Genomic DNA, 25,947 nt, shown 5'->3' on the forward strand with positions numbered 1-25,947 from the left:
ATACCAAAGAAACTGAACATGGGGCCCAGCACTGTGGCACAACTGGTTAATCCTCTGGAAGTGCCAGGCTCCCTTATGGGCACCACTTCATGCTCTGGCTACTCCATTTCCCACCCAGCTCCTTCTTTGTGTCCTGGGAAAGCAGTGGAGAATCATGGCCCAAGTCTTTGGGACCCTGCATCTGCATGGAAAGCCAGGAATAAGCTTCTGGCTTCAAACTGGCTCAGCTCCGTGTGTTGTAGACATTTAGGGAGTGAACCAGAGGACTGAAGGTTTCCTCCTGGTCTCTTTTCTCCTGTGGAGATCTGCCTCACAGATTAAAAAAAAAAGAAAGAAAAAAAAAAGAAAGAAACTGAACATGAATTCAGCTCTGTGCTTCGTTCCTTGGCCATACTATCCACATTCCAAGCACCTAATAGCTGGTGCTTATCACAATGGATAGGCTTAGATCCAGCACAGCACAGCGGCCCACTGCCTAACCTAACTATCTAATCACAGGAAATTCAGGGCAGACAGCAAATTAAATGATATGCAAAAAATTCTGTTACTGAACTAGTTACAAGCAAATGGAAGGAAAGCTGTTATATTGGGCTTAGTCATAGATTTTAAGAAATTAAAAACACGAAATTGTGTGTTTTGTGGATCTTGCTTGGATCCTGATATAAAATGTCATAAATGATATTTCTGAAGTTGGAGGAATTTGAAGGTGGATTAGATATTAAAGAACTGTTTTACTAGGCATGACAGTGGCACTGTTATTTAAACAGACTTCATTTTTTAGGGGTAAGTGCTAAAATTTGAACGTGTAAAAGAAAACATATATGATGTCTCTCATATATTTCATCAAAAAAGGCAAAACAACAAACTGAAAGCAATTTTAAAAATCTGAAGGGTGAGCCAGGGAGTGTGATGGCTAAATTGGCTAATCCTCTGCCTTTATGTGCTGGCATCCCATCCAGGCTGTGGTTCACATCCTGGATGCTGCACTTCCAATCCAGCTCCCTGTTTGTGGCCTGGGAAAGCAGTGGAGCTCGGCCCACGACCCTGCAGCCTTGGTCCAAAGCCTTGGACCCTGCAGCCCACGAGGGTAGACCCAGAAGAAGCTCCTGACTTTGGATCAGCACAGCTTAGGCAGCTGTGGTTAATTCGGGAGTGAGTCAGTGGATGAAAGATCTTTCTGTCTCGCCTTCTCTCTGTAAATCTGTCTTTCCTATAAAAATTCTTAAAAATAAAATTTGGAGGGTTCAAAGCAGATGAAGCTAAGTTGGGATGAAACTAACCCTGGCAACTGTTGAGTACCTTTGACTGGACAGTCATTAAATCTTTCATTCTTTTATGATTAAAATTTTCTTCAAATAAGACCACTGTCTAATTCTGTCCCTCATCTCCTAAATCAATACTTTTAACTGTTTCTGGACAGTCATTAAATCTTTCATTCTTTTATGATTAAAATTTTCTTCAAATAAGATCACTGTCTAATTCTGTCCCTCATCTCCTAAATCAATACTTTTAACTGTTTAGATTTAGATTTCTCTAACTCAGCTCGTCACTGCGGCATCATTACTGTATCAGCCCCTTCCAGCTGAAGGTCACATCAACTGCCTTCACACTCTAGGACAAAACCCTCCATGCTTTTGTTTCACATCTTCCTAACCGTGCTCACACTGATGTTTCCTTCTTCTTCAGCAAGTTCCCATAGCCAAAAATCAATAATAATAATAATAATAAATTCTGGTGCTTGCTTCTTTACTGAACAAAACCTTTATTCATTTGATGTAGTACCCATTCTCCATAGTCACCAAGATACTTCTAAAAGAGTTTTGAATCAAGAACATTTCCTCCGAGCATTTGCAATGTTAATATGACAAAGCAGGGGAAGGGTAACCCACTGGACAAATCTTACCCTCAAAGAATGAGGAACAAGACACCAGGGATACCTGTCTTACAATATGTCAGCCAAGTCAAGGCCAGGTTAGTCAACGCCTTCCTCCCTACAGAGGGCACTAAGACCTACACTTACACACTTGCCTTTTGAACAACTGCATCTGCCTCTCCCACACTCAAAAGGTCCATTTTCAGCTAGAATAAGGGAAAATACCATGGCTTTATTATCAGACTTGGTTCAGAGACAAGGAGGCAAAAGAGAATATAGTCAGAAACCCAGACAAGACACAATGTAAAACACTCTTTTTTTTACAGAATTTCTATCAGAAATGTTTATATATTCCTACTTTTAAAACACTTCATCAAATACAAATGGGACATGACATGCTGGTTTTTTTTGCAGTAATCACAGAATACAATGACAAAATCCACAAACTCACACACTTCTAATGCAATTTAGCAGGCAATGATATGAACAGTTTTACTGAAGGTGATAGAATCTTGGTGTCAACTGGATGGAAGCCAGGACAAATAATGTACTGTCAGATCTTTATACTTGTACATGACTATGAAACTAGATACCTGATTGTGCTCAATTCTTCTTTGCTTGAGTGTGACTGGGGTCTTTGCTCTGCCCTTGAGCGGCTCTCTCTTTTCAAGCTTGAGCTCTACCTTAGAGTCTGGAAATAACATTGGAGAAACCATTACTCTCTGAAGCATAGACATCAACATTAACCCAATATTGGGTTTCAAGCACACTAATACATAAAACACGCTTTCTAGTTGTAATACCAAGATTGTTTCTTTTTTAAAAAGCACCTTTAATTACCTTATTCCATCATCATTATCTCTCCACTTTCAATGATTTATTTGAAAGTCAAGAGTTCCAAGTGGGTAACTCATGCAGGTACAGGAGCCCAAGGACTTGGAGCATCTTCTGGAGTTTTCCCAGGCACATCAGCAGGGATGTGGAACAGCTAGGTCTCGAACTGAGGCCCATATTGCACACCCACATGAGATGCTGGCACTGCAGGCAGCAGCTTTACTTGCTATGCCACGCACTGGCCCCATCTCTCCGGCTCTTGAATCACTTCTTCCTATTCATTGCCCCGCCTACCCTTTTTTACAGTAACAGTTTTAAACAAAGAAAATTCAAATTGCTTCTGTGAAAATGTCTCACTAGAAACAATTTAGATGTGGGGAAACGGATGTTTAAAACAGTTGTTTTAAAACACCATTACCTTATAGCCAAATCAGGTTATTAAGGTGAAATCTCAATTGAAGGGGGAAAAGGCTATAGGGAAGTTTAAAAATGAAGCATCTGTGTGTTATCAAGCCCCAAATAATAGTAAATTGTAACTGCCAATGAGGTTAACAAAGTGCAGTAGAGACCTCTTTCCCATGCTTCCCGGTAGTTATAAAAATCCTGAGCACAACTGAACCACAGAAGAATCTTGTTCAAAGAGAAGTATAACCAGTCACAAATCATTTCCCTCCCTTTCCTCCTAATAAAATACAATAGCATTTCTTTGAACAAAGCCAGTACTTCTTATATTACTTGGTTTATTACCAGGACGGCTATTAACGCAACAATAAAGTTAACGAATTTTATATGCTATTGAAGCGTTTTATACGCTGTTGGGCATGGACACTGTGGCACAGTTAATCAAGCCTCCATTTGTGACACTGGCATCCCTTTTACTCTGCTTTCCATCCACTTCCTGCTGATGTTCTTGGGAAGGCGGTGGATAAAGGTCCTAGTACCTGGGCCCCTCGACACCCTTGTGAGAGACCCGGATGCAGTTCCTGGCTCCTGGTTTCTGCCTGGGTCAGCCCCAGCTACTGAAGCCATTTGGGTAGTGAATTGGAAAATGGAAGCTCTCTATTCCTCTCTCTGAAACTCTATCAATAAAATTTACCTGATACAAATGTTACTTCACACATTTTTGTAAACATTTATCACAGTATAGAAAACTAGCTATGATTTCTAAAACTTCTATCACTAGTAAGTTGCTTTACTTTCTTAAAGAGAATAATGTGGTCCATTTGTTAAATCGGAGCTTGTTTTATCTGAACTCAGTGTAGTGGTGCTAATGAGATCAAGACAGCCCAATATATGCTTTGCCAACTTTCCAGTCTAGCGGCAGTCAGTCAAGATCTACTTCCAAGCTTGCCTAGAAAAGATGTGATTTTTACCAAGACAGCTCAAATAGTTCAATCTTTCCTTACAACTAAATCATCTATTCCCTCTGCCCACCTTCCACAACTTCTGAATGGATCTATCAAAATAAACATGTTCTATGTTTGGCAGCTTTATGAAGTTTACCTATGTGCTTTGTTAACTCAAAATCTAAGAATGAGAAAGCAAATAATTCTTTCAAATACCCTTGATTGGACTGATAGGAGTATTTGGCTACAAACTCTTCCAAATTTAGTTCCTACAACCACTTGAAACATGGTTTCAAATAGAAGAAAAACCACACCACCTTATAATTTGCCCTACATCTCTAGACTACCAACCAGCGTCCTTGATGAAATGCAAAAGGGATGAACATCCACATTTAACTGGTTTCAACTCCACGAATAAAACACACATACAACATGTTTTCGGAGACCACACAGAACTGTTCTGATTGAGCGACTTTATTGAATTTGCAGATGCATTCTACAGTAAAACATTTAAAGGAATCACATAGCACTTGGTAGGTACCTGTGTACATGTTCAACTCACAAGGCAAAGAACAAGCAAATATTCTCCCAGAAAGATTCAAAGACAGACACGTGTAGCCTGATATGATGCTGGAGACAGGGATGCTCAAGGGACCATATTTTGATATAATTCAGTACTATTTTCCACAATGCCTCTACAATTGTTATCTTACAATCACAGAAATAAAACAGGAGAATATATCGCTTTATGGGCACGGGGCTACATTATGATTTCTTAAGGATTTCAAAAGGTCATTTAAATTGCTTTAAAGTCTAGATTGTTAAGCTTAATCATCCAAAAATTATAACACTTTAAAAGTACTTTAAAAAATTAAATACAGCTCCATTTCTTCAGTATACAGTTCCCCTGGTAAAAGCCATGGCCGAGATGCACTGTCTCGGAGTGTTTATCATCCAGAGCAGTGGTGACCACGGACCGCAGTGTCAGCCAGCAGCTGTGTGCTGTAGGTCACGAAGGAAGGAGGCACTGCATAACAATGTCACACAGTATACTGCTCTTGTATTAATAAAACTTTAATGGCAAAAATAAACCTTGTCATTGACATAAAATGCCCTAATTTTGTTTTGTTTAAAAACTTGTCTGTGGGTCAGTAACAAAGTAACTGGCTCTTGTAAGTCACACTGATCTAATTAGGAGTGATGACACAAACATAGAAGTAACGAAAAAAAACTAAAACTGTAGACAAATCCTATAAAATGAAAAAAAAAACTTAAATGTGAGTATCAAAAGGAATAAAACTATTGCTTCAAACATTTAAGGAGTGTTTAATTGTATCCTCAGAGATACACATACAGTTCCATGAAAAATGGTGAATACTTATAGCTGCTAAACCTTTCCCAGTTTTACAACCATAAAAGCATAAAGTAAAACAGGAAATAGTGAAGTATTTGTGACACAAATATGTGATCTAGAAAGTTTTAAATCAAACAAGACTCTTATCTGTATAAATTTTTTTAAAAAGAATAAACAACTACTTGTATATAGCAATTTGATGGGTGGAAACTTCTGAAACTTCCTCATGTGGAAACTAAAAAAAGGACCTTCGAAGTAAAGAGAATCTTGGCATAAAAATATCTAAACTTCCCAGAAAAGCTCCTCTAAGTTCTTAGATGTCTTTGTTCCTAACTTTATTACTGCTTACCTACACGTTTCTTAATTAGCTTATGTACTTCTCCTCCAAATAAAGTCCCACCTTTAAATGGAGTCACGGCCAGCTTATTCTTAGAAGCTGTACTCATCTGGCAATCCTTTAACCAGAGATACCGGCGACCTAGGCTGGTAGATCCCATGGTATGGGCAGCTAGCTTTACTTCATCAAATGCTGCCTCACAAACATACGAGGCTGCATCATACGTTTTGCTCAGGATTCCCAGGGCTTGGTGTGTATCACTCGGCTCTGAGCTGAGAATCTGTGCAGCCTGACTGATGTCTGCCTGCATGGCCTTAACTACAAAGGCAGTGTGGGCCGCCACCCGCAGCGCAGACGCTGCTGCCTCGTAGGCTCTGCAGAGCGCCGACTCTAAGTGCTTGTCACAGGGTTCCGTGGGGGGTGCCCCTGCGCCTCTCAGTGCAGCGGCTTCAGAAGCAAGCCCTAGGATGTCATCATCTAGTTTTGGAACCGATAATACACGTGTTGCCTCTGTGGAAGAAATCGGATACTTGCATGCCAGTGAAGGCAGCTGCCTGTCGATCTGCTGCCACTCCTCTTCAATTACTTTTAAAATAGATTCATGCAAGGGAAAAGACGGCTCCAAGGCGTCTACTTTATCATGCTGCAACTGCTTAGACATTTCCATGCCTAAGCTGGTGAGAGAGCGAGAGACAACACTTTTGGCAAGGGAAGACATTTGCTCAGGTGCAGGCACGTCCTGAAACGCCACAAGGGAACCTGATGCCCTTTCATCTACACTCTTCTCACTAAGTCTACGTAACTTTCGTGGAGGAGACATGGTTTCACTTTCTTGCGATCTAGATCGATCAATTATCTTCCATATGTTTCCCACATCCAGTGTGGATGTGGAGTTGGAAGTCCCAGGCAAACTTCCTACCCCACCCTGGACCAAGAGAGAATTGACATAATCTCTGATTGCCTGAGCAAGGGAGGGAGAAATCACTTGCGATCTCTCGGACTCCTCTAGAACTTCGCTTTCCCTGGAGAGAACGGACTGATCTGGAATGTGGGCCCTCTCGGCACACAGCGGCCGCACGCCACTTTTCTCTCCGTGGTAAACGTTCTCTACTACGTCTCTATAGCAAGTGGTGGTGGTTTCCTTAATCAGTGAAGGAGAAGCTGCAGCAGAGGGCAACATGGCAGTGAGTTCATGCTGAGCAGACGACCAGGAGCTTTTCTCTACACGCCTATCCTGGCTAGGCCTGGAGGGAGCTAACACGTCCCCTGCGGAAGCCATCTGCTGCCTCTGTCCCCTGCCAGGCAAGGCTGGAGGAGGTATGGGCTCCCTGGGTGGGGCCCCCTTAGCTGCCTGGGGTTCAGTCCTGCCCAAAGCAGGGCGGGTGGGAATCTCAGGAAAAGAAATACCCTGAAAAAATCCACCAGAGGGAGGAGCTGGAGGTTCAGAAAAAGGAACAAAACCCCTAGTGGACTTCGCTTTCTTGTGTTCTTTCTTCTTTCCTGTAGAGGCAAAAGAGGCAGGAAGTTTAAGTATTACTCGTGTTTCAGTAGATTCTTTGCCTCTTTGCTAAACAGTGTGGTTGAAGGAAAAGACTGTATTTCATCCTCTGACTAGCCTGTCTGACACACTGCCCTGGCAGGCAAAACTTACAGAGATAAATATTAGTAATTTGGGTCAAATTAAATTATCAAGAAATAGCTACAAGTTTCTAAATATCAACTGAGCCATACTTTTGATAATTTTTAGAAAGATACTGATGTATTAAGTCTCCAAAAATATTTAAATTTCATGATTTTCTTGATTTAACCTCTTGTTCCAAAAACATGGTCAGAATGTTTTAAAGTTACTTTGAAATCAGATTAACAAAAAACTGTAATCTCAACACAGAACACAGACAACATATTAGATTCAAATAATACCACTTATTTATAAAATTAATATACCAATGAGGAATATATATAAAAATCACACCTCAAGAACACAAAGTAAAATAAAAGTGATAGCATTCAGTATATATTTAAAAGCACAATGCTTGGATATGATAAGTGAGTATCAATACAAAAAATGAGCTAGAAAGATAAGCCTTAGAGTGACACTAATGGTCCTGTCAGTGGAGGTGATAAGGGAAGAGGCATGCAGGGACCTCGGCCTTACTTGTATGGCTTTATTATCTTACAAAAATGAGATTTAAAGCAAAAAGGGTTAAAGGACAATTTTAGGTGATGGAAAATTAGACATTTATGATTTACAATCATCAACAAAAAACATTTTACCTTATTTGGGAGATTACCCCAATGGTGTGAACAAAAGTCTATGTACCTTCCTTTCTTAACCGTGAAAACAATTACATGTAACTGATTAATATCATTTAAAATGTTACCTTCTTCATTGTCGCTGTATCTATCAGAATCATTGCTTCCATTCTGTCTTGTATTTTCTGCTGAAGAGGAGATTGTTGGTAAAGGAGTAGAGGATCTTGAGTCTGTTCCTTGTTCTCTCAGTTTCAGCAGCTTTTTCTCATACAGCTTCCTGGTTGTTCCTGTGTTACAATGGAACTCATTTTACTACTCGCATTTTCTGATTAAAGGTCCACCTCAAATATATTTAGCAACATTCTAAACTTTCATCCTTTGCTTTTGTAAACTTGAGTGCTTAAAACTGCTGTAGCATGGACTACATTAAAATGGGGATCTTTCTAGGATTCTAAAAAATGATTACAATAGGGTCCAGCGGCGTGGCCAGCGGCTAAGGTCCTCGCCTTTAACACGCCGGGGATCCCATATGGGCGCCGGGTCTAATTCCGGCAGCCCCACTTCCCATCCAGTCCCTGCTTATGGCCTGGGAAAGCAGTAGAGGACGGCCCAAAGCCTTGGGACCCTGCATCCGCATGGGAGACATGAAGAAGTTCCTGGATCCTGGCTTCAGATCGGCCCAGCACCGGCTGTTACACTCACCTGGGGACTGAATCAATGGATGGAAGATCTTTCTCTCTGTCTCTCCACCTCTCTGTATATTTGACTTTCCAATAAAAAAAATCTTAAAAAAAAAAAAAGTTTAAAAAAAGATTACAACAATGCTTCCTTTTTAAAATATTCATTTATGTGGAAGCCGTCATTTGAGAGTCAGAGATCTCCTGTCTACTGGTTTGCCTGCCAGATGACTGCAGTGTCTAGGGCTGAGCTAGACTGAAGACAGGAGCTTTCTCCAGGTCTCAGGTGGCTGGCAGGGGTTCAACCACTTGGGCTATCTGTGCCGATTTTCCAGGCTGTTACCGGGGAGGTGGATCAGAAGTGGAACAGGGCCTGGCGCTCAATGGCTGGGTCCTCACTTGTAAGCACCAGGATCAAATATGGGCACCAGTTCATGTCCCAGCTGTTCACTTTCCATCCAGCCATCTGCTTGTGGCCTGGGAAAGCGATGGAGGACAATCCAAAGTCTTGGGACCCTGCACCTGCGTGGGAGACCCAAAAGAAGCTCCTGGCTTCGGATCGGCTCAGCTACAACCACTGCAGCCACCAGGAACGAGAACCAGGGGATGGAAAATCTTTGTCTCTCCGTTCTCTGTAAATCTGTCTTTCCAATAAACACAAATAAATGTTTAAACAAAGAAAAAAGAAGGCAAAGCAGGTGGGACTCAAACTGATGATGGCAGGCAGCTCCGCCACAATACTGGCCTCCAATGGTTCTTAAAATACAAAATACACAGTAGACTGACAGAGGTCTTTGATACCCCTCTTACTGAAGAGCCATGTTTTTCGACTAAAAGTCTTGGACTTTGTATATTTTCACCACATGACATACAACATACAACAGCACTTAACTAAGCAATCTTTTTTTTTGAAGAGCAAAGCTACAGAGATGAGAGAATGCTGGTGCCATCTGCTGGTTCACTCCCTAAATAGCCACAATGGCTGGAGCTGAGCCAATCCAAAGTCAGTAACTTCTTCTGGGTCTCCCAAGTGCAGGGGTCCAAGGGCTTTAGCCATCATTTGCTATTTTCCCATGCCAATAAGCAGCAAGCTGGATTGGAAGAGGAGCAGCCATGACGTACACCTGCACTTGAATGTAATGCTAGCGTCACAGACTGAGGCTTACCTACTATGCCATGGTGCAGGCCCAACAATAATTTTTATAAGCAGACTGCAGCCCTCTGAGCAACTATGATTATAATCCTACAACTCTATTATATGGCCTACTGACAGCCATCCAGTTACAGGGAAAAAAAGCATTCTACAAATCGCAGATACAACTGCTCTAGTTAAAATGATCTTTTGTGCAAATTACATATTCTAAGTAGAAATCACAAAGTAAACTGATTATATATTGATCCATCCGAACATCAATGACAATTTAAAATAAAAGCTAGCTTTTAATTTGTTTTACATTAGTTGTTTGTCTAAATTTCTACTGGATTAGTAAAATGACCATGCACAGCTTTTAGATGTAATATATATGTGCCAATGTTATACACTGCACTCTTAACACGAACACCAGGTACATCAGTATTTAACTTAGTAAGTGTGTATATATTATCTACAAAACATACATCTTCCACTATTTTTTTTTGTCTATTTTTTTTTTAAAGATTTATTTTTATTATTATTTTTTCATTGGAAAGGCGGATATACAGAGAGGAGAAACAGAGAGGAAGATCTTCCGTCCGATGATTCACTCCCCAAGTGAGCGCAACGGGCCGATACTATGCCGATCCGAAGCCAGGAGCCTCTTCCGGGTCTCCCACGCGGGTGCAGGGTCCCAAAGCTTTGGGCTGTCCTCGACTGCTTTCCCAGGCCACAGGCAGGGAGCTGGAAGGGAAGCGGGGCTGCCGGGATTAGAACCGGCGCCCATATGGGATCCCGGGCGTGCAAGGCGAGGACCTTTAACCACTTGCGCCACCGCGCCGGGCCCATCTTCCACTATTTTTTAAGATTAATTTATTTTTATTGGAAAGGCAGATATACAGAGAGGAGGAAAGACAGAGAGGAAGATCTTCCATCCACTGATTCACTCTCCAAGTGGCCACAGTGGCCAACACTGGGCCTATCCAAAGCCAGGAGCCAGGAGCCTCTTCTGGGTTTTCCACATGTGGGTGCAGGGTCCCAAGGCTTTGGGCCGTCCTCCACTGCTTTCCCAGCCCACAGGCAAGGAGCAGGATGGGAAGTGGGGCTGCTAGGATTAGAACCGGCGCCCATATGGGATCCAGGGGCATTAAATGCCAAGGATTTTAGCTGTGAGGCTATCGCACGCCAGGCCCACTAAGACTCTTTCAAAAAAATTTCCAAAGAAAACATTAAAAACAGCACTAAGACATTCCAAAAGCGGTGCTCAGGACAACAGAAATTATCACATTTAGTGTTCAAATGTTTTTGGCCCAACTTAGATAAAAAAAAGTTTTAAATTTATTTTTATTGGAAAGACAAATTTTATGAGGAGAGACAAAAAGATTTTCCATCTGCTGGTTCACTCTCCAAGTAGCCACAACAGCCAGAGCTGAGCTGATCCAAAGTCAGGATCCAGGAGCATCCTCTGGGTCTCCACATGGATATAGGGTTTAAGGCTTTGGGCCGTCCTCTGCTGCTCTCCCAGATCACAAGCAGGGTGCTGGATGGGAAGTGGAGCAGCTGGGACACAAACTGGTCTCCATGGGATCTCAGTGCACGCAAGGCAAGGACTTCAGCCACCTAGGCTACCGTGCGAGGCCCAAAAAAACTTTTTCATCTTGAGATCACTGCCAAGAACCTCCAAAATAAAGGCATAATCAATTTTGTTAAGTCATTATCTCTCCTAAAAGTGGCCCAATGATAAAAACCCAGTGTATTTAGTTCTGCCTTTTTTTTTGTTTTTCAATTTGCTTTTTAAGGTGTCACTCTCAAATTCCAACCAAAGCACAGCTGTTTGAGAGCTACTTTAACATCTGGAAAAGGCACTATGTCAGCAGCTGAGTAACCAGTGGTATGAACAGGTACATCACTAAGCTAACCGGATGAATTAGCTGTGTATTTTCACATCTCCCTCAATTGTCACGTAAGACCCGTATGTCTCACAAGGTGCCAGAGACGAGCACCTCACACAACAGACAATCGCCAGAAGAGGGAATTCTGGAAATCATTTAGTTCAATCCTTCCATTTTATTTCCTTCAAGTAGTCAAAGAGAGTATGGTCTTAGTCATAAATGCTTAATAACAGACTGGTCCCAATATCCCAAGCCCTGCTGGGCAGGAAAGCAATCGGGAAGCGGGTGTAGGAAGCTTTAGTGACATGGTAGGTTAAACTGATACCTCTAATGACCATATCCCATGCGGGTGCTGTACTTCCGATCCAGTTTCTTGCAAAACTGCCCAGGAAAGCAGTGGAAGATGACCAAGTATTCCAGGCCCTGAACTCACGTGGGAGACATGGAAGAAGTTCTTGGCTCCTAGTTCTGGCCTGGTCCAGTGCCACTGCAATCATTTGGGACATGAACCAGAGGATAAAAGATCTCCCTGTAACTCCATCTTTCAAATAAATAAGTCTTAAAGAAAGAAAAAACCTAGAGCCTTCTTCATAGAAAAACTATTTGAAATCGCATCAACGTACCCACAATAGGACCAGGATTTACTCCGTACTTTACAAGCTGCTCCAGAAGATCTTCATTCGTGAGCTCTGTTACATCTAGATCATCTTTATCATCTAGTCTGGGTTTATCAGTCTTCTTTGTAGCTTTCTGCAAATGAAATTCAGTTATTTCCATAATGACACTGGTTCATAGGTAAGTAACATTCTATACAATCAACATGCAAATACACCTCCACATTGATTTACCATTAAATTAGGCCTTAGCATTTGATTACAATCAACTTATCATTTGAAGACATTTTCTATGTTCAATTGTAAATCTACTGTAGAAAACTAATAGCAAACCACGTAATCCCAATTTTAAAGCCATCACTACTACAACATCCGCTCTGGAGTGCCTTTCTATGGACACAGTCATGGTGCCTGGACCTCACAGAGCAGCAGGACTGTGAGGCAGCGAGGCGGGGCCAGACACTTGAGCACGACCCTGCTCCGTCTCCCAGGGAGTGCCTTAGCACAAAGAAGGGGAAGCAGAGCTGAGGCTTACATCCAGGCAGTGCCCCATGCTCAACTGCTGCCCACACCGACAGCTAACAACCATCTGAGGGATCAGAAACCCTCAGCATGCAGAACAAGTGACAAGTCAACTTGGGCCCAAATGACTATGGGAGGAGAGAGTTAGCACTTTCTGGAAATATTTTATGAAAAATGACTAAAATTACAATTATGTATGGACAGATGTCTTTTCAATTGTATTGGGGGGGGGGATGTAACAAGCATTATTTGGCCATATACTAGAATTTCTCCTTTAAGCAAATAAAAATTTGAAATGTTCCACAGAAGACATTCTTTTTTTTAAAGATAGCTGCTAATAAGAACAACGATGCCAGCTGAAGGGGAATCTTTAATAATTTGGATTTGGGTGTTTTGGCTCACTATTTAGGGTGCCATTTGGGGTGCTGGGCTGGAGTTCAGGCCCTGCGCCCTGATAATGAACACCCTGGGAGGCAGCTTGAAATGGCGAGGGCTTGGAACTCTGCCACCCATGGGACACCTGGGCCAAGCTCCAACTCGCAGACCCGTCTCTTCTGAGCATGTGGGAAATGTGCCCACGGGTGGGGTACCTCTCTCTATCTGCCTTCCTCTCTGTGCTGATAGCATACAATAACATTTCCGAAAAAACTAAAGAGTTCCAACCTCTTACAGAAGCTTACACCTTTCAGGAAATCTGACACTCACCCCCATTTTACTTACTTTCCATTAATTACTGGAGTATGTGCTTTACTGCTGTCTGCAAACACGGAACACCCTGAGCTGCAGTCCCTGTGTGTGGTTTGTTACCAAAACCTTAGTTCATCTGGAACAGTTACCCATAAAGAGTTTCATACTACGGACTTCTTTTTTTTTTTTTTAAGGTTGGTCTGTTTTCATTGGAAAGGCAGATCTTCCATCTGCTGGTTCATTCCCCAAGTGACTGCAATAGCAGAAGCAGAGCCAATCCAAAGCCAGGAGCTTCCTCCCAGGCAGCTGCAGTGTCCCAGTGCTTTGGGCCGTCCTCCACTGCTTTCTCAGGCCATAAGCAGGAGAGCTGGATGCGAAGTGGAGCAGCCAGCACACCAACCAGCGCCCGTATGGGATTCTGGTGCTTATATATGGAGGATTAGCCAGTCGAGCCATTGTGTTGGGACAACTACTCTGATTCTTTTTCTTGGGCCTGAGAATGCATTTTATTAATTATTTCCTCGAGCCAGAGGGAGATAGAGAAGCTGAATCTAGAGCTGGACATGAGCCTAGAGACTCTCCATTTGCCACACAGTATCTCAACTGTATGTAGCTCAGGCCATGTAGAAGCAGTTTTAGTGGGCAGCAAAAAAGTAGGAGCACTACCAAGGAGCCAGTGCTAGCAGCTCAGGTCCCTTGGTCCCTGCCACTCACATGGGAGGTGTGAACTGACCACGCTCTCAGACTGCACACTTGCAGGCATCTCGGCTAAGAGACAGTGGAGCTCTCTGTGTAACCTACCTCCTCTCAAAATATTTTTCTCTGAATTTTATCCTAAGCACTTGCTTGCCTTAACTTAGAGAACCCCAAAATTCCCATAAAAATGCTAAGCACCCCATTTGACAAGCAAGGAAACCAAGGACCAAGGTGTCAGAGCTAACTCGGTAATCTGCTTACTATGCTATACAGTAACACTGGAACAAATTATACCTCACTTTCACGTACTTACAGTTTCTGATCATTGCACTGTAGTAACTTTGTACTGTATTACCTGCCATCCTATCTACTCCCAGCAATGAATGGAAAAAAGAAATCAGAGCTCATGCTGTATTAATTACCAAGCACCAGACACTATGCATGGGTCACCCAGTGCAACCTCACCAAGCAGCAATGACAATATTCTTGCAATGCAACTGGTAAAAGGTGGGTGTACGAGGCAATCTCGGCTTACTGTTCAAGGTCATATTAATAAATGACAAACACAGATCTGAATTTAAAACTGATTCAGAAGTCCTTTTACCCAACACGTGAATACAAAGTTCAGTGGTCAATTTAATTAACATGTGCTGTGATCTGGCTTTTTTTTAAAAAAATCAGTTCCAAGTTTTAAAACATTTCCTATTGAGAATTCATAATCTTGGGAGCTGGCATCATGACAGTGGGTAAAGCTGATGCCTATAGTGCCAGCTTCCCATACAGGTGCCAATTCAAGAATCAGAAGCTTCTCTTCCAATTTAGCTCCCCGCTAGTGTTTCTGAGAAGGAAGCAAAGATGGCTCAAGTGCATGGCCTCCTGCACCCAAGTGAGAAACCTGGAAAACCCCCTCTGTTTTCACGTAAATAAATTAAACATAATCTGGAGCCAGTGCCATGTCATAGTGGATAAAGCTGCCACGGAAGACACTGGCATCCTATATGGGCACCAGTTCAAGTTCTGGTTGCTGCATTTTTGACCCAGCACTCCGTCAGTACGTACACCTGGGAAAGCAGTGGAGGATGGCTCAACTACTTGGGTTCCTGCTCAAAATGTGGGACACCCAGAGGATGTTCCTGGATTCAGCCTGGACCTGCCCCCTGGTGTAACGGTCACCTGGGGAACGAACTAGTGGATGACTTCTCTGCGTCAGTTTCTTTAACTCTCTCAAATAAGAATTTAAAAAATCATAATCAGACCAGACCAGGAGGCCACATTCCAACACATCTCATCTTCACCCTTTGCACCTTGCAACAAAAAGGGAGATTGTCAGCTCTGTGTGTTTTATTTTTGTGTCCACAATCTAAATTAAACACCATAAAAATTGGGCATTATCAAGATGTGTATGATAAAAAGCTTCAGTAGCCTAATGGTTAAAGTCCTCGCCTTACCCACTGTGATCCCATGTGGGTACCGGTTCTAATCCCAGCTGCCCCACTTCCCACCAGCTCCCTGCTTGTGGCCTGGGAAAGCAGTACAGATGGCCCAAAGCCTTGAGACCCTGCACCCACGTGGGAGACCTGAAGAGGACTCCTGGCTTTGGATCAGCACAGCTCTGGCTATTGCAGTCCCTTGGGGAGTGAATCAATGGATGGAAGATCTTTCTCTCTGTATATCTGACTTCCCAATAAAAATTAAATAAATTAAAATTAAAAGAGAGAGACAGAGAGAGAACAGGTAGAAGCCAGCTTCAGTACTGGCTCCTGGCTTTGGCCTGGCCCTGCCTGGCTGCTTTCGACCTTAGGGAGTAAGCTGGTGGAAGGAAGATCTGTCTCCCCTACTTTCTCTGTCACTCTGCCTTCCAAATAAGTAAAGAAATCTAAAAAAAGAAGGCATATGCCACATTACTATTTAATCTTAGCCAAGCCTAAAATGCTTCAAAATGTTAGAAATTCCTGATTTCAAAGCCTGGCTTAGGAGACGGCATTGTGGAGCAGTGGGTCATATCACTGCAAACAATACTAGCATTTCATATCCATACTGAAGTGACAGCTTAAGTGCAGCTGCTCTGCTTCTAATCCAGCTTCTGGTTAAGGCACCCCGGAAAGCAGCAGCAGAAGGCCCCCTGCAGTTGAGGGGGTGGTGTGTGATCAAGATGGAATTCCTGGCTTTTGGCTTCAGCTTGCCCCAAACTGCCTGCTGTGGTCATTTGGAGAGAACCGGTGGATGGAAAATTATTCACTTTGCCTCTCAAAGAAATAATAAATCTTCAAAAAATAAATAAATAAAATAAAATCAGGAGGGGGAGCAGAGGGAGGGGTTGACATGGTATTTCAACAGGCTAATTCTTTGCTTGCAGCACTGGCAAGTCCCAGCTGCTCCACTTCCATCCAGCTCCCTGCTGGTGGCCTAGAAAAAGCAGCACAGGAAGGCTCAAGTCCTTTCACGTGGGAGTTCCAGAAGCAGCTCCTGGCCCCTGGCTTCAGTTCAGCTCAGCTCCGGCCTTTGCGGACATTTGGGGAGTGAACCAGCGGATGCCAGGCGCCTCTCTCCTTCTCTATCATCTGCCTTTCAAGAAATATTTTTTTTTAAGTCTGCCTCATGTACAACTCTTAAAACATAAGCAAAATTTGGCTTACACATGTTAAGAAACATAACCCTAGATTTTAATTTTATAATGGAACCAAAAGTAACTAAAACATCAAATAGGAAAAAAAAAAAAGAAAAAAACAACATACCATTATGAAATAATTCTCCAGAAAGACATTAAATGATATATTAAGGGCTAAGCAGGCCATAGGATATCACAGGCACGCTTAAAAAATGTTAATTCCTTTTGTCCAGAGCTTATCTGCATGGTGCAGAACAACTGGAAAAACATGGGAAATTAGCTGATCGTACGAGTAAATAACACTCAATCTGTTAAGCCAATGAATCGTGATGGTGAATTCTGCAGAAATTGTTTTTGTACAGCCAAGACCAGGTTAGGGATTTAAAAAATGTTTGCCAACTCAACCAAATTCAAAATTTTACATACAGCATAAAATGATTCAATATTATTTGCACAAAAGCCCTATACAGGATCTGATGTGTAACATTCGCTTAAGTGTGCTAACTTAAATGGAAAACATTTCATTCTCAACCAAATCTGAACTGGGAAAGTTTAAATACAACCTTCATCAGCGTGGACGGGTACGCTTTCCTTCAAAAGTAACAATTTCTACAGAATGGTGTAGTGGCTTTCCTCATGCACGTAAAAACAATAACGTCTGGTTGGGCTTTTTACTTAACGAGCACCGCCAGGCACTGCCCTAAGACATCTGGTAAGGTTTTTCAGTTTCTTTAATGCGTAAGCCAAGATGTTCAATTAAATCGACATTTCCGTTTCATGTAAAGAAAAGCACAGAAGATACTACTACGAGATTAAGCAACATAGTGGTGCGAACTTTGAAAGACATATATTAGTGCATCTTAACTTTTTGACATATACTAGTGCATCTTCACCAACAACCACCAGAAACTGTTACCTACATCCTTATAACCTGGAGCCCAGAAAATAGGCACATTATAGCAACAAAGCAGCTCGCAGGAACACGCCGAGCAAGAGGAACGCGCCCGAAGTAACCATTTCCTAAGGCAGCCTCAGACCTATCCCCGAGCAGACATTCAAAACTGAACCCCGACAGGCCTTCAGACCACGCAACAAACTCTTCCAGATTCCAATTTCTCCTCCTCTCTTTGACGACATTTTAAAACACCAAACTCTTATTAACCATAATTTTCAAAGTCTTTGATAAGAATTTTAAAAAGTTTTCAAGTACTCATTTTAATTTAGATCAAAACCGTCCCGCCAAAAGACGATTTGTTGGTGGGGGGGGGAGAAAAAGGTAAAGACCAGAAGCCATTAACGGTTCAAAAAGCCCTCCATATGCAAAAACATAAAAAAGGCGGGAATTTTCTTATTTGAAATTTTGCCCAGAAATTAGTATGTCACACATCGCCCTCCAGGGAGCGCTCTGAGACTCGGATGCGAGTCCCTTTCGGTTACTAAAGCGGGAAATCACTCCCAACTCAACCTGCGGTGTCGGCGGGCTAACCCTCCCCAGGCTGCCGGCCGGGCGCGGCAGTGCGGGGTGCAGACACCCGGCTCCGGGCAGCAGGTGGTCCGGGCATCCCCGAGGGGCGCGCGCGGAGCGCAAACCACCTTCGCCAACACAACTTCACATCTCCCCGATGCACCACGACCCGAGCCCCGCCGAGGGCCCGGCGGTTCCCCCCGCCCCGCTTCGCACCGTCCCCTCGCGCGGAGCCTGCAACCCCGAGAACCCCGAGGCGGCCGAGCTCCCCGCGCCCGGAGCGAGCGAGCGAGCGAGCGAGGGAGGGAGGGGATGGAGGAACAGGAGCGCAGGCGGCGAGCGCGCGCGGCAACCGCCAAACGCCCGCCTTTGTGGCCCCGACCCGGCGTCCTTTTCCTTACCCTGCCGACGGAGGCACGGCTCCGGCCCGCGGCGGCCACGGAACCGAGGACCGGGGTAGGCTCGCGTTCCTCGTCGCTGGAGAAGTCCGGGGGCCCCTTGCTGTTGGAGCCGGCGGCGAGCGGCGGCCGGTTGCGCGCCGTGAGGTGCTGCAGGTAGAGCTGCACGTAAACGTCCTTTCGTTGCTCTCCGGCCGGGAGCGTCACATTGTTGGCGACCAACTCGCTCTTCAACTTGTCTTTGGTGAGCACCGAGGGGTCTTCTAGAAACTCCGGCATCTCGGCAGCTGGCGAATCCCCTTCCCCGCACGCAGCCTTCCCAGGGCGCCGCTCACGCCGGCGCGCTCGCTCCTTGGCCCGGGGCCGCGCCGCCGCCTCCGAGCCTCACGGCTCCGGCCCGCGAAGGAGCGCCCTTAGCGCGGACGCCACACAAAGCCAGGCCCGGCCCGGGCACAAAAGCCCCCCCAGAGAACAACTACCGACCAAGTGCGGCCAACCCGAAGCCCGCACCAACCCCAGCCCACACACTACAGCCCCGAGGGAGAGCTGCCTGCTTCGCCCACGCCCCAACAAGGCGCGCCGCCATTGGCGGGCGGCGGGAGGAAGCGCGGCGGCGATTGGCGGCGCGCCTCGCGCGGGTTCCATTAGCCGCGGCGCCGAGCGCGAGAGAGGTTGGAGAAACGCAGTTTAAAAGGCGCTCGGGCGGGAGCCTTGGCGCCCGGCGGCCCGATTCTGTTTTTTCTTCTTCCCCACCCTTCCCCTCAGGCGCCGATAAGGCACGGGTCGTTCTGCTCTTGTGCTCTGTTTCCTTCCCTGACCCGGCTGACTGGAAGAGAAGCTGCCCTCTCTGGGTCTGAGTGGGCCCAGTTCCACGCCAGCTGCCAGGACCCCCCGGCTGGGCCTTGCTCCCTTCGTGGACACTGTTCCAGCGAATGGCCGCAGCCTGCCTTTCCCTGGGAGCCAGCCCTGCAGGGCAGGAGAGGCCGGCGAGCCTTCGGCGCTCCTGATCCTTCATTGGATTTTCTTGCGGAGTGGGATGGGGGAGCACAGGGGAGAAAAACAACAAGTCCCCCTTCTCTCTGCCCGGGAACGCTTCTTTTGTTCCAGGAATCCGGGAAAAGCCTGATCGTTACCCACTGGGCACCTAAATATATGCGTGAATTTGTGTTAGAATTGCGTGGTTAAATATTCCACCGCCTTCTGTAAGTGTTGGGGCATTGCTAAATTATTTAAACTGAACAGTTAGTTGGAGCTCCAGACAGATCCGTACTTGCATTTTTTTTTTTTAAGCAATCTGGCTTGAATTTTTCTCCCACTGGTAAGTGTTTTGCAGTAACTCTGTCAAACCTAGTAATGTAACAAAATGTAACGCAACATTTAGGAACGCCTGAGTGATCAGTTTAAACATACCGTGCTTACTAGAATATAATCTTAAAGGAAGCCTAGTGACCTATAATTTGTCCAAGAACCCTAATCAACACCACATTACTGATTCAGATTATAACCTGTTAGGTTCAGAAACGTACTACAATTAAAATGTCTTCTTGAAGAGATAAGGTTGGTAACCAATATTTGTTTCTCACAATGTATGTTTCAAAGATACTTTGTTACTGCAAAGGAAAGAGGTGGATCTCCGATTTGGATGTTCTGATCGTTTCCTTAGAGTCTGAGCTCCAAACCAAGGTTTAGAAAATGCTTTGGAAAAAACAAAGTTTGCCTGATTCCTACAAGGTTGTGCGAAATTGGAATAAACAAGTGACTTGACCAAAAAGGTCTTCCGAGAAATTAAGCCATTTTATTTCGTTCAAGTTAAGGAGCTAGTTTTTCTTTTAATGGTAAATTGTCTTTCTGGGTTCTAAAGGCAATTTATTCCTTTCCAAAAAAATCTCAAATGTACTTATATTTAAGCAGTAGGGTTTTTTTTTTTTGCGATTTTTTTCGTAATAGATGTATCTTATTCTTGATAATGCTTACATAGTTGAGAAGGATGCACGCCCATGTGAACCACCAAATAGGATGGGAAGGGTCCGGGAATTGGGAGAAGTGGATGAGACAACTGTTGAACAGTAGTATTAAACTCAGTAATACAAATTAGAAACGGTGTCCTAATTGGCAATTAGTTTCATGGATTTTTATACCTTATAAAAACAACTCTTTAAAAGAAGCAAAACCCTGCAGCCTTGCTGGATACATAGTGTTTTGTCTTTAGAGAAGAAGCGAATGATCACAATTTTTTTCTCTTATTTTCATTATTTTAGGTGATGTTTGATTGACCAGGATGGGAAGGGCGCAGGGCGAAGTTGGTATTGTGATCATCGTTTCCAAACGTTCTATTTCTTCTTCCCATTTCTGGGGGAGTGGAGAGATAAGGGGAGAAGCTATACCCAGCCTCTAAACCATCCCACTGCCAGAGGCGGGAGGACCCCACCAGATATCAACCCAGGGTTACCATGTGGCACTCGGTCCAAGGGTTCTGCCCAGGTAGATTCAGTAGTTTGAAAATGCTCTCAATTTCGTTGATCCATGGGTGAGAAATCCCTTCCAATGTCCATTGGCTAACACCATTGACCTTATAGTCTCCAATCACGCAGATATTTGCTGTCATCCTTTGCTTGGGGTAGTTGTATGTTCTGTTCTCCATTCTCTGTATGATACCAAATGTCCTCTGCATGCCTCAATGGACTAACATAACCTGCATGTGCACCATGGTCTGCCATCCAGCACTCCATCCTTTACACTGTGGAGGACCAGTTCTCCTGGGTGGGTCTATGGACCTGGGCTAGGCAACCCAGGCCCAGCCAGACCCCAACCCTGGGGCTCAAGGACCCGACACCAACTATGCAGTTGGGCCCATGAATGTGGGTCGTAAGATCCAAGTCCTGCCGGACCCCCACCCCTGGGGCTCACAGATCTAGCACCCACAGTGCACGTGGGCCCAAGGACAAATGCCAGGTGATACAGGCCCTGCCAGACCTCCCCACCCCCAGGGCTCACAAACCTGACACCCACCATACAAGTGGCCCTAGAACCTGGGTGTCAGGTGGCTCGGGCCCCACCAGATCCTCCACCCCTGGGGCTCACGGAGCAAAGCATCACAATTTTGCAGTGTCTGATAACCCCAGCGTGTAAGATGATCTCAACTTGCAGGGGACCTACCATGGTTCAGCTGTTTCTGTCCATATAGTCTGAAATTATAATAGGAAGAGCAGCAGAATCTTAAGCTGTGCTGCTGCAATTGATGCGTCTCCATCCCACCCTACTTGGACTGGCAGGTTTCCTTGCTTATTTGAAAGTTTGGCTCTGTCATACCTGCACTGACCATTTTCTCAGAGGCATGTTTTGTTGTTCCAATTTGAGAGGGTGAAGTTGCAAGAGCTAGACTCCACGTGGCTGAACTAAGGCACATAATAGGTCTCCAGGATCAGATAGCTGCTGGAGACAGGGTGGTGCTACCTGCTTACCTAACTAAGTGCCTGAAGGGGCTCCCCAGAGGAGAAGCCCCACTCATCGCTAAAGATACCAAAGTGATCCTTCTGCCCGAGTGTGATGTGAACGGAGTGCACCGCAGTGCTGCGCCTCCGAGCCAACACTCAAGACAGTTCACAAAGAACTTCACTCTAGGTGTGTGAAACAGTGCCCACGCCAAAAAAAAAGTCATCTTCATTTTCTTTTATTTTTTTCTCATCCCTGTCTGTTATTCCCAGCACCTTGCTTGCAGATACTGCATCTCTCAGATCGAGCCGAAGGCACAGCTACCAGGAAGATTGCCTTTTCAGATCTTTCTAGTCAAATCCCAAATTATTAGATTGATAATTTTAGATGTGCCCAGCTAAATTCCCAACGCCACTATTTTTGGTGACGAGGGTGTTTTTGCTTTTAACTCCATTCTGGAGTTGGGCAGATTCTGATATCCTGTATATTTTAAGGCTGAGAGGATGGGCATCCTCTTCATTGCTGACTACCAATCCCAAACTATTCTTCTTCCATCTTCACCAGCATTTCAAGTTCGTATTATCTGGCTCAGTCACTCTAGTGTCTTTACTGCATCACGTACCAACCTTGCGGACACTCTGCTGCAGTCATTAGAAAGCTCCTTGTTCTAGATTTTCCTTCTCCCTCTTTGTATTGTCTGTGAATTCAACATCGTTGTGGGTGATCCTTGCAGCATTGATGCCTGGGCTCTTGTATTTGACTTCTCTTTTCCAATAATTTGTTTTATTATTCCATGTTGTCTACTCCATTGATAAAACTACTCTGTCATCAATAATTGCTTTACCTTCTAAATTTCTATTTCAAGCATCCCAGGGGTTAACTGATAGGTTTTTGTTTGTTTGTTTTCCTTTGTGAATTTATTACACTCTGACTTTGCTAATTAAGACCTTCATTCCAAGGTGGGCATTTGGAACATAGTCAAGATGCTGCTTGGGACTCCCATAATCTGTATTGGAGTTTCTGGAATTTAATCTCCAATTCTGCTTCTGCTTCCATTTTCCTGATAATGTGCTCCCTAGGAGGCAGCAGAGGGTGTGGCCCAGCAACCTGGGTTCTTGCCCCCTATGTAGATCTAGATAGCATTCCTGGCTCCTAGCTTGGGTCTGGCCTAGCCCTCGCTGTTGTAGGCATTTGAGGAGTAAACCAGCAGGTGGAAGATTTCTCTATCTCTGCCTTTCAAATAAAGTGAAAATGGGGCCCAGTGTGATGGCCCAGTGGCTAAACCCTCACCTTGCAAGCACTGGGAAACCACATGGGCACTGATTCCATGTTCCAGGTGCTGCACTTCCCATCCAGCTCCCTGCTTGTGGCCTGAGAAAGCAGCAGAAGATGGCTCAAAGCCTTGGGACTCTGCACCCATATTGGAGACCAGAAGAAGCTCCTGGCTCTTGGCTTCGAATTGGCTGAGCTGTGATCATTGCGACTGTTATAGCTACTTGGGGAGTGAACCAAGAGATGGAAGATCTTTCTGTTTCTCCTTCTCTCTGTAAACCGCCTTTCCGGTAAAAATAAATAAATCTTTATTTAAAAAAAAATAAATGAAAATAAGGAAATTATTGAAGGGCCCTCAGTTGTTTTTCCTAATACTTAAAAAAATCATTATCCTACTTATACCATATTTTTAAATCACATGCTATTGCATATAGTATAAAGAGATGATTGAAGTGTGATTTCACAAATAACATGGTTTATTGCCCTACAAAGAGAATATCATAATGCTTAATCAGGAACAGTAGCATAGCCAAATCTCACAGGGAATGGTCTCTGTTGTGAGGCTATATTAGCGCACGGTGAGAAAGCGCCAAAGGTTAAAGTCTGATGGCTCACTTCGGACGGAGGCAGGCCTCAGTGGAAGGTCAAGTCAAGGGGATGGTGTTTTGATCCAGCTAGTTAAGCTGCAGCTTGTGATCCCGGCTGCTGTGTCCCAGTCTGGTTCCTGCTGACATCCCCGGGAAGTCAGAGGATGGTGACTTGAGTAACTTGGGCCCCTGCCACCTATGCAAGAGAACCTAGATGAAGTTCCAGGCTTCTGGCTCCTATACTAGGGGGCCATGCTGGTGTTGGGCGGCAGGGGTGAAATTTCCAAGCCTCAAGGCTAACAGGTTGCCGTCGTGTCACAGGCTCAGCGTTTGGTACCTGGAGAAGCTGTTGGCAGAGTGTAGGCCTGCCATATTGGTAGGACTTTATACATAATTACAGTTTGGTTGTGGTTAGTAATTCACAAATGAAAGACCTTTATGAAAATAAAGGTGTGTATTATGAAAAACTACAGTTGGGTTTTATTTTTTGGCACAAAAATATACTTAGTTGTTAATTCCATTTTTCATAATCTTTTTTAAAGATTTATTTTTATTATTTTTTTTTATTGGAAAGGCAGATATACAGAGAGGAAGATCTTCCGTCCGATGATTCACTCCCTAAGTGAGCACAACGGCCGATCCAGGATCCAGGAGCCTCTTCTGGGTCTCCCACATGGGTGCAGGGTCCCAAGACTTTGAGCCGTCCTCGACTGCTTTCCCGGACCACAGGCAGGGAGCTGGAAGGGAAGCGGGGCTGCCCGGGATTGAACCGGCGCCCATATGGGATCCCAGGGCGTGCAAGGCGAGCACCTTAAACACTTGCGCCACTGCGCCGGGCCCATTTTCCATAATTTTTCCAAACCCTCTCCTATGAGAGAATTTGATTTGGATATATAGCATATTTCTAAGGGGCAGGAGAGTACATTCCAAGTTCTCACCTATGCGCTTTACTAAGATACATTTTAAACAAGGTTCTAAAATGAAAGCATCATGTAGAAAACTAAATGTTTAGAATAATTTGTTTTTTTTTTTTGCTTGTTTCCAAAAGGAGTACTATTACTTCTTACGTTGTTATTGAAAAGTCAGACTTACAAAAAAAAAAAGAGAGAGAGAGAGAGAAAGATCTTCTGTCTGCTGGTTCACTTACAAAATGCCTGCAATCAGCCAGAGTCGAGTCAACCCAAAGCCAGGAGTCAGGAGTCTCCCTGGGTCTCCTACGGAAGTGCAGGGTCCCAAGGCTTTGGCCATTTTGGACTGTTTTCTCTGGCCACAAGCAGGGAGCTGGATGGAGCAGCTTAGAATAATTTGAAGAGTTGGCATGGTAGCTAAGCACACTAATCCTCCACCGGTGGTGCTGGCGTGCTATTATGTGTGCCAATTCCTGTTCCAGCTCCTTCTCTCCCTCCTTCCGTCCCTCCCTTTCTCCCTCCCTTTCTCTTCTCTTCTCTTCTCTTCTCTTCTCTTCTCTTCTCTTCTCTTCTCTTCTCTTCTCTTCTCTTCTCTTTTCTCTTCTCTCTCTCCCTTTCTTCCTTCTTTCTTTTCTTTTCTTTTTCTTTTTCCTTTCCTTTTTCTTTCTTCACAGATCTTCCAACCATTAGTTTACGCCACAAATGGCAATACTCCCCCGAGCTCAGCTGATCCCCACACAGCAGCCAGGAGCATCTTCCTGCACTCTCACATGGATGCAGGATGGATGACACTTGGGCTGTCTTTAGCTGATTTCCTAGGCCCATTAGCAAAGACCTGGATTAGAAGTAAAGAATTAGAACTTGAAATGGTGCTCATGTGGTATAGATGGAAAATTACCTGTTGAGCCACCGTACTGGTGCAAAATAAATCTTAAATCATTTCAGGGCCTGGCATGATGGCTCAATTGTTTAATCAATCTCAAATAGCAGTTATTGCATATGGATGCTGGTTTGTGTCCCAGCTGTTGCATTTCCCATCCAGCTCCCTGCTTGTGGCCTG

The 25,947-nt window shown here is 44.4% G+C and overlaps 1 protein-coding gene across 6 annotated transcripts in view; it reads right to left on the reverse strand.

The window, feature by feature from the left end:
* The window catches only part of TMPO (thymopoietin), a 31,192-nt gene extending 11,969 nt beyond the window's left edge, over positions 1–19,223 (reverse strand). For 5 of the 6 annotated variants that reach the window (XM_040980422.1, XM_040980418.1, XM_040980415.1 and 2 more), the window contains exons 1-4: positions 18,692–19,223; positions 12,322–12,448; positions 8,126–8,284; positions 2,467–2,564 (exon numbers count right to left, since the gene is read on the reverse strand). In XM_040980422.1, the coding sequence (XP_040836356.1) occupies positions 2,467–2,564; positions 8,126–8,284; positions 12,322–12,448; positions 18,692–18,967 (660 nt within the window). In that variant the 5' untranslated portion in view covers positions 18,968–19,223. Of the gene's footprint in view, positions 1–2,466; positions 2,565–4,511; positions 7,245–8,125; positions 8,285–12,321; positions 12,449–18,691 lie in introns of those variants that run through there. The other variant, XM_040980396.1, reaches the window with a different exon arrangement.
* Between the last annotated feature and the right edge of the window lie 6,724 nt (positions 19,224–25,947).

This window comes from Ochotona curzoniae, unplaced genomic scaffold, assembly GCF_017591425.1.
Source record: "Ochotona curzoniae isolate NIBS_2020 unplaced genomic scaffold, NIBS_Ocur_1.0 contig_1014, whole genome shotgun sequence".
NCBI classification, from domain to species: Eukaryota; Metazoa; Chordata; class Mammalia; order Lagomorpha; family Ochotonidae; genus Ochotona; species Ochotona curzoniae.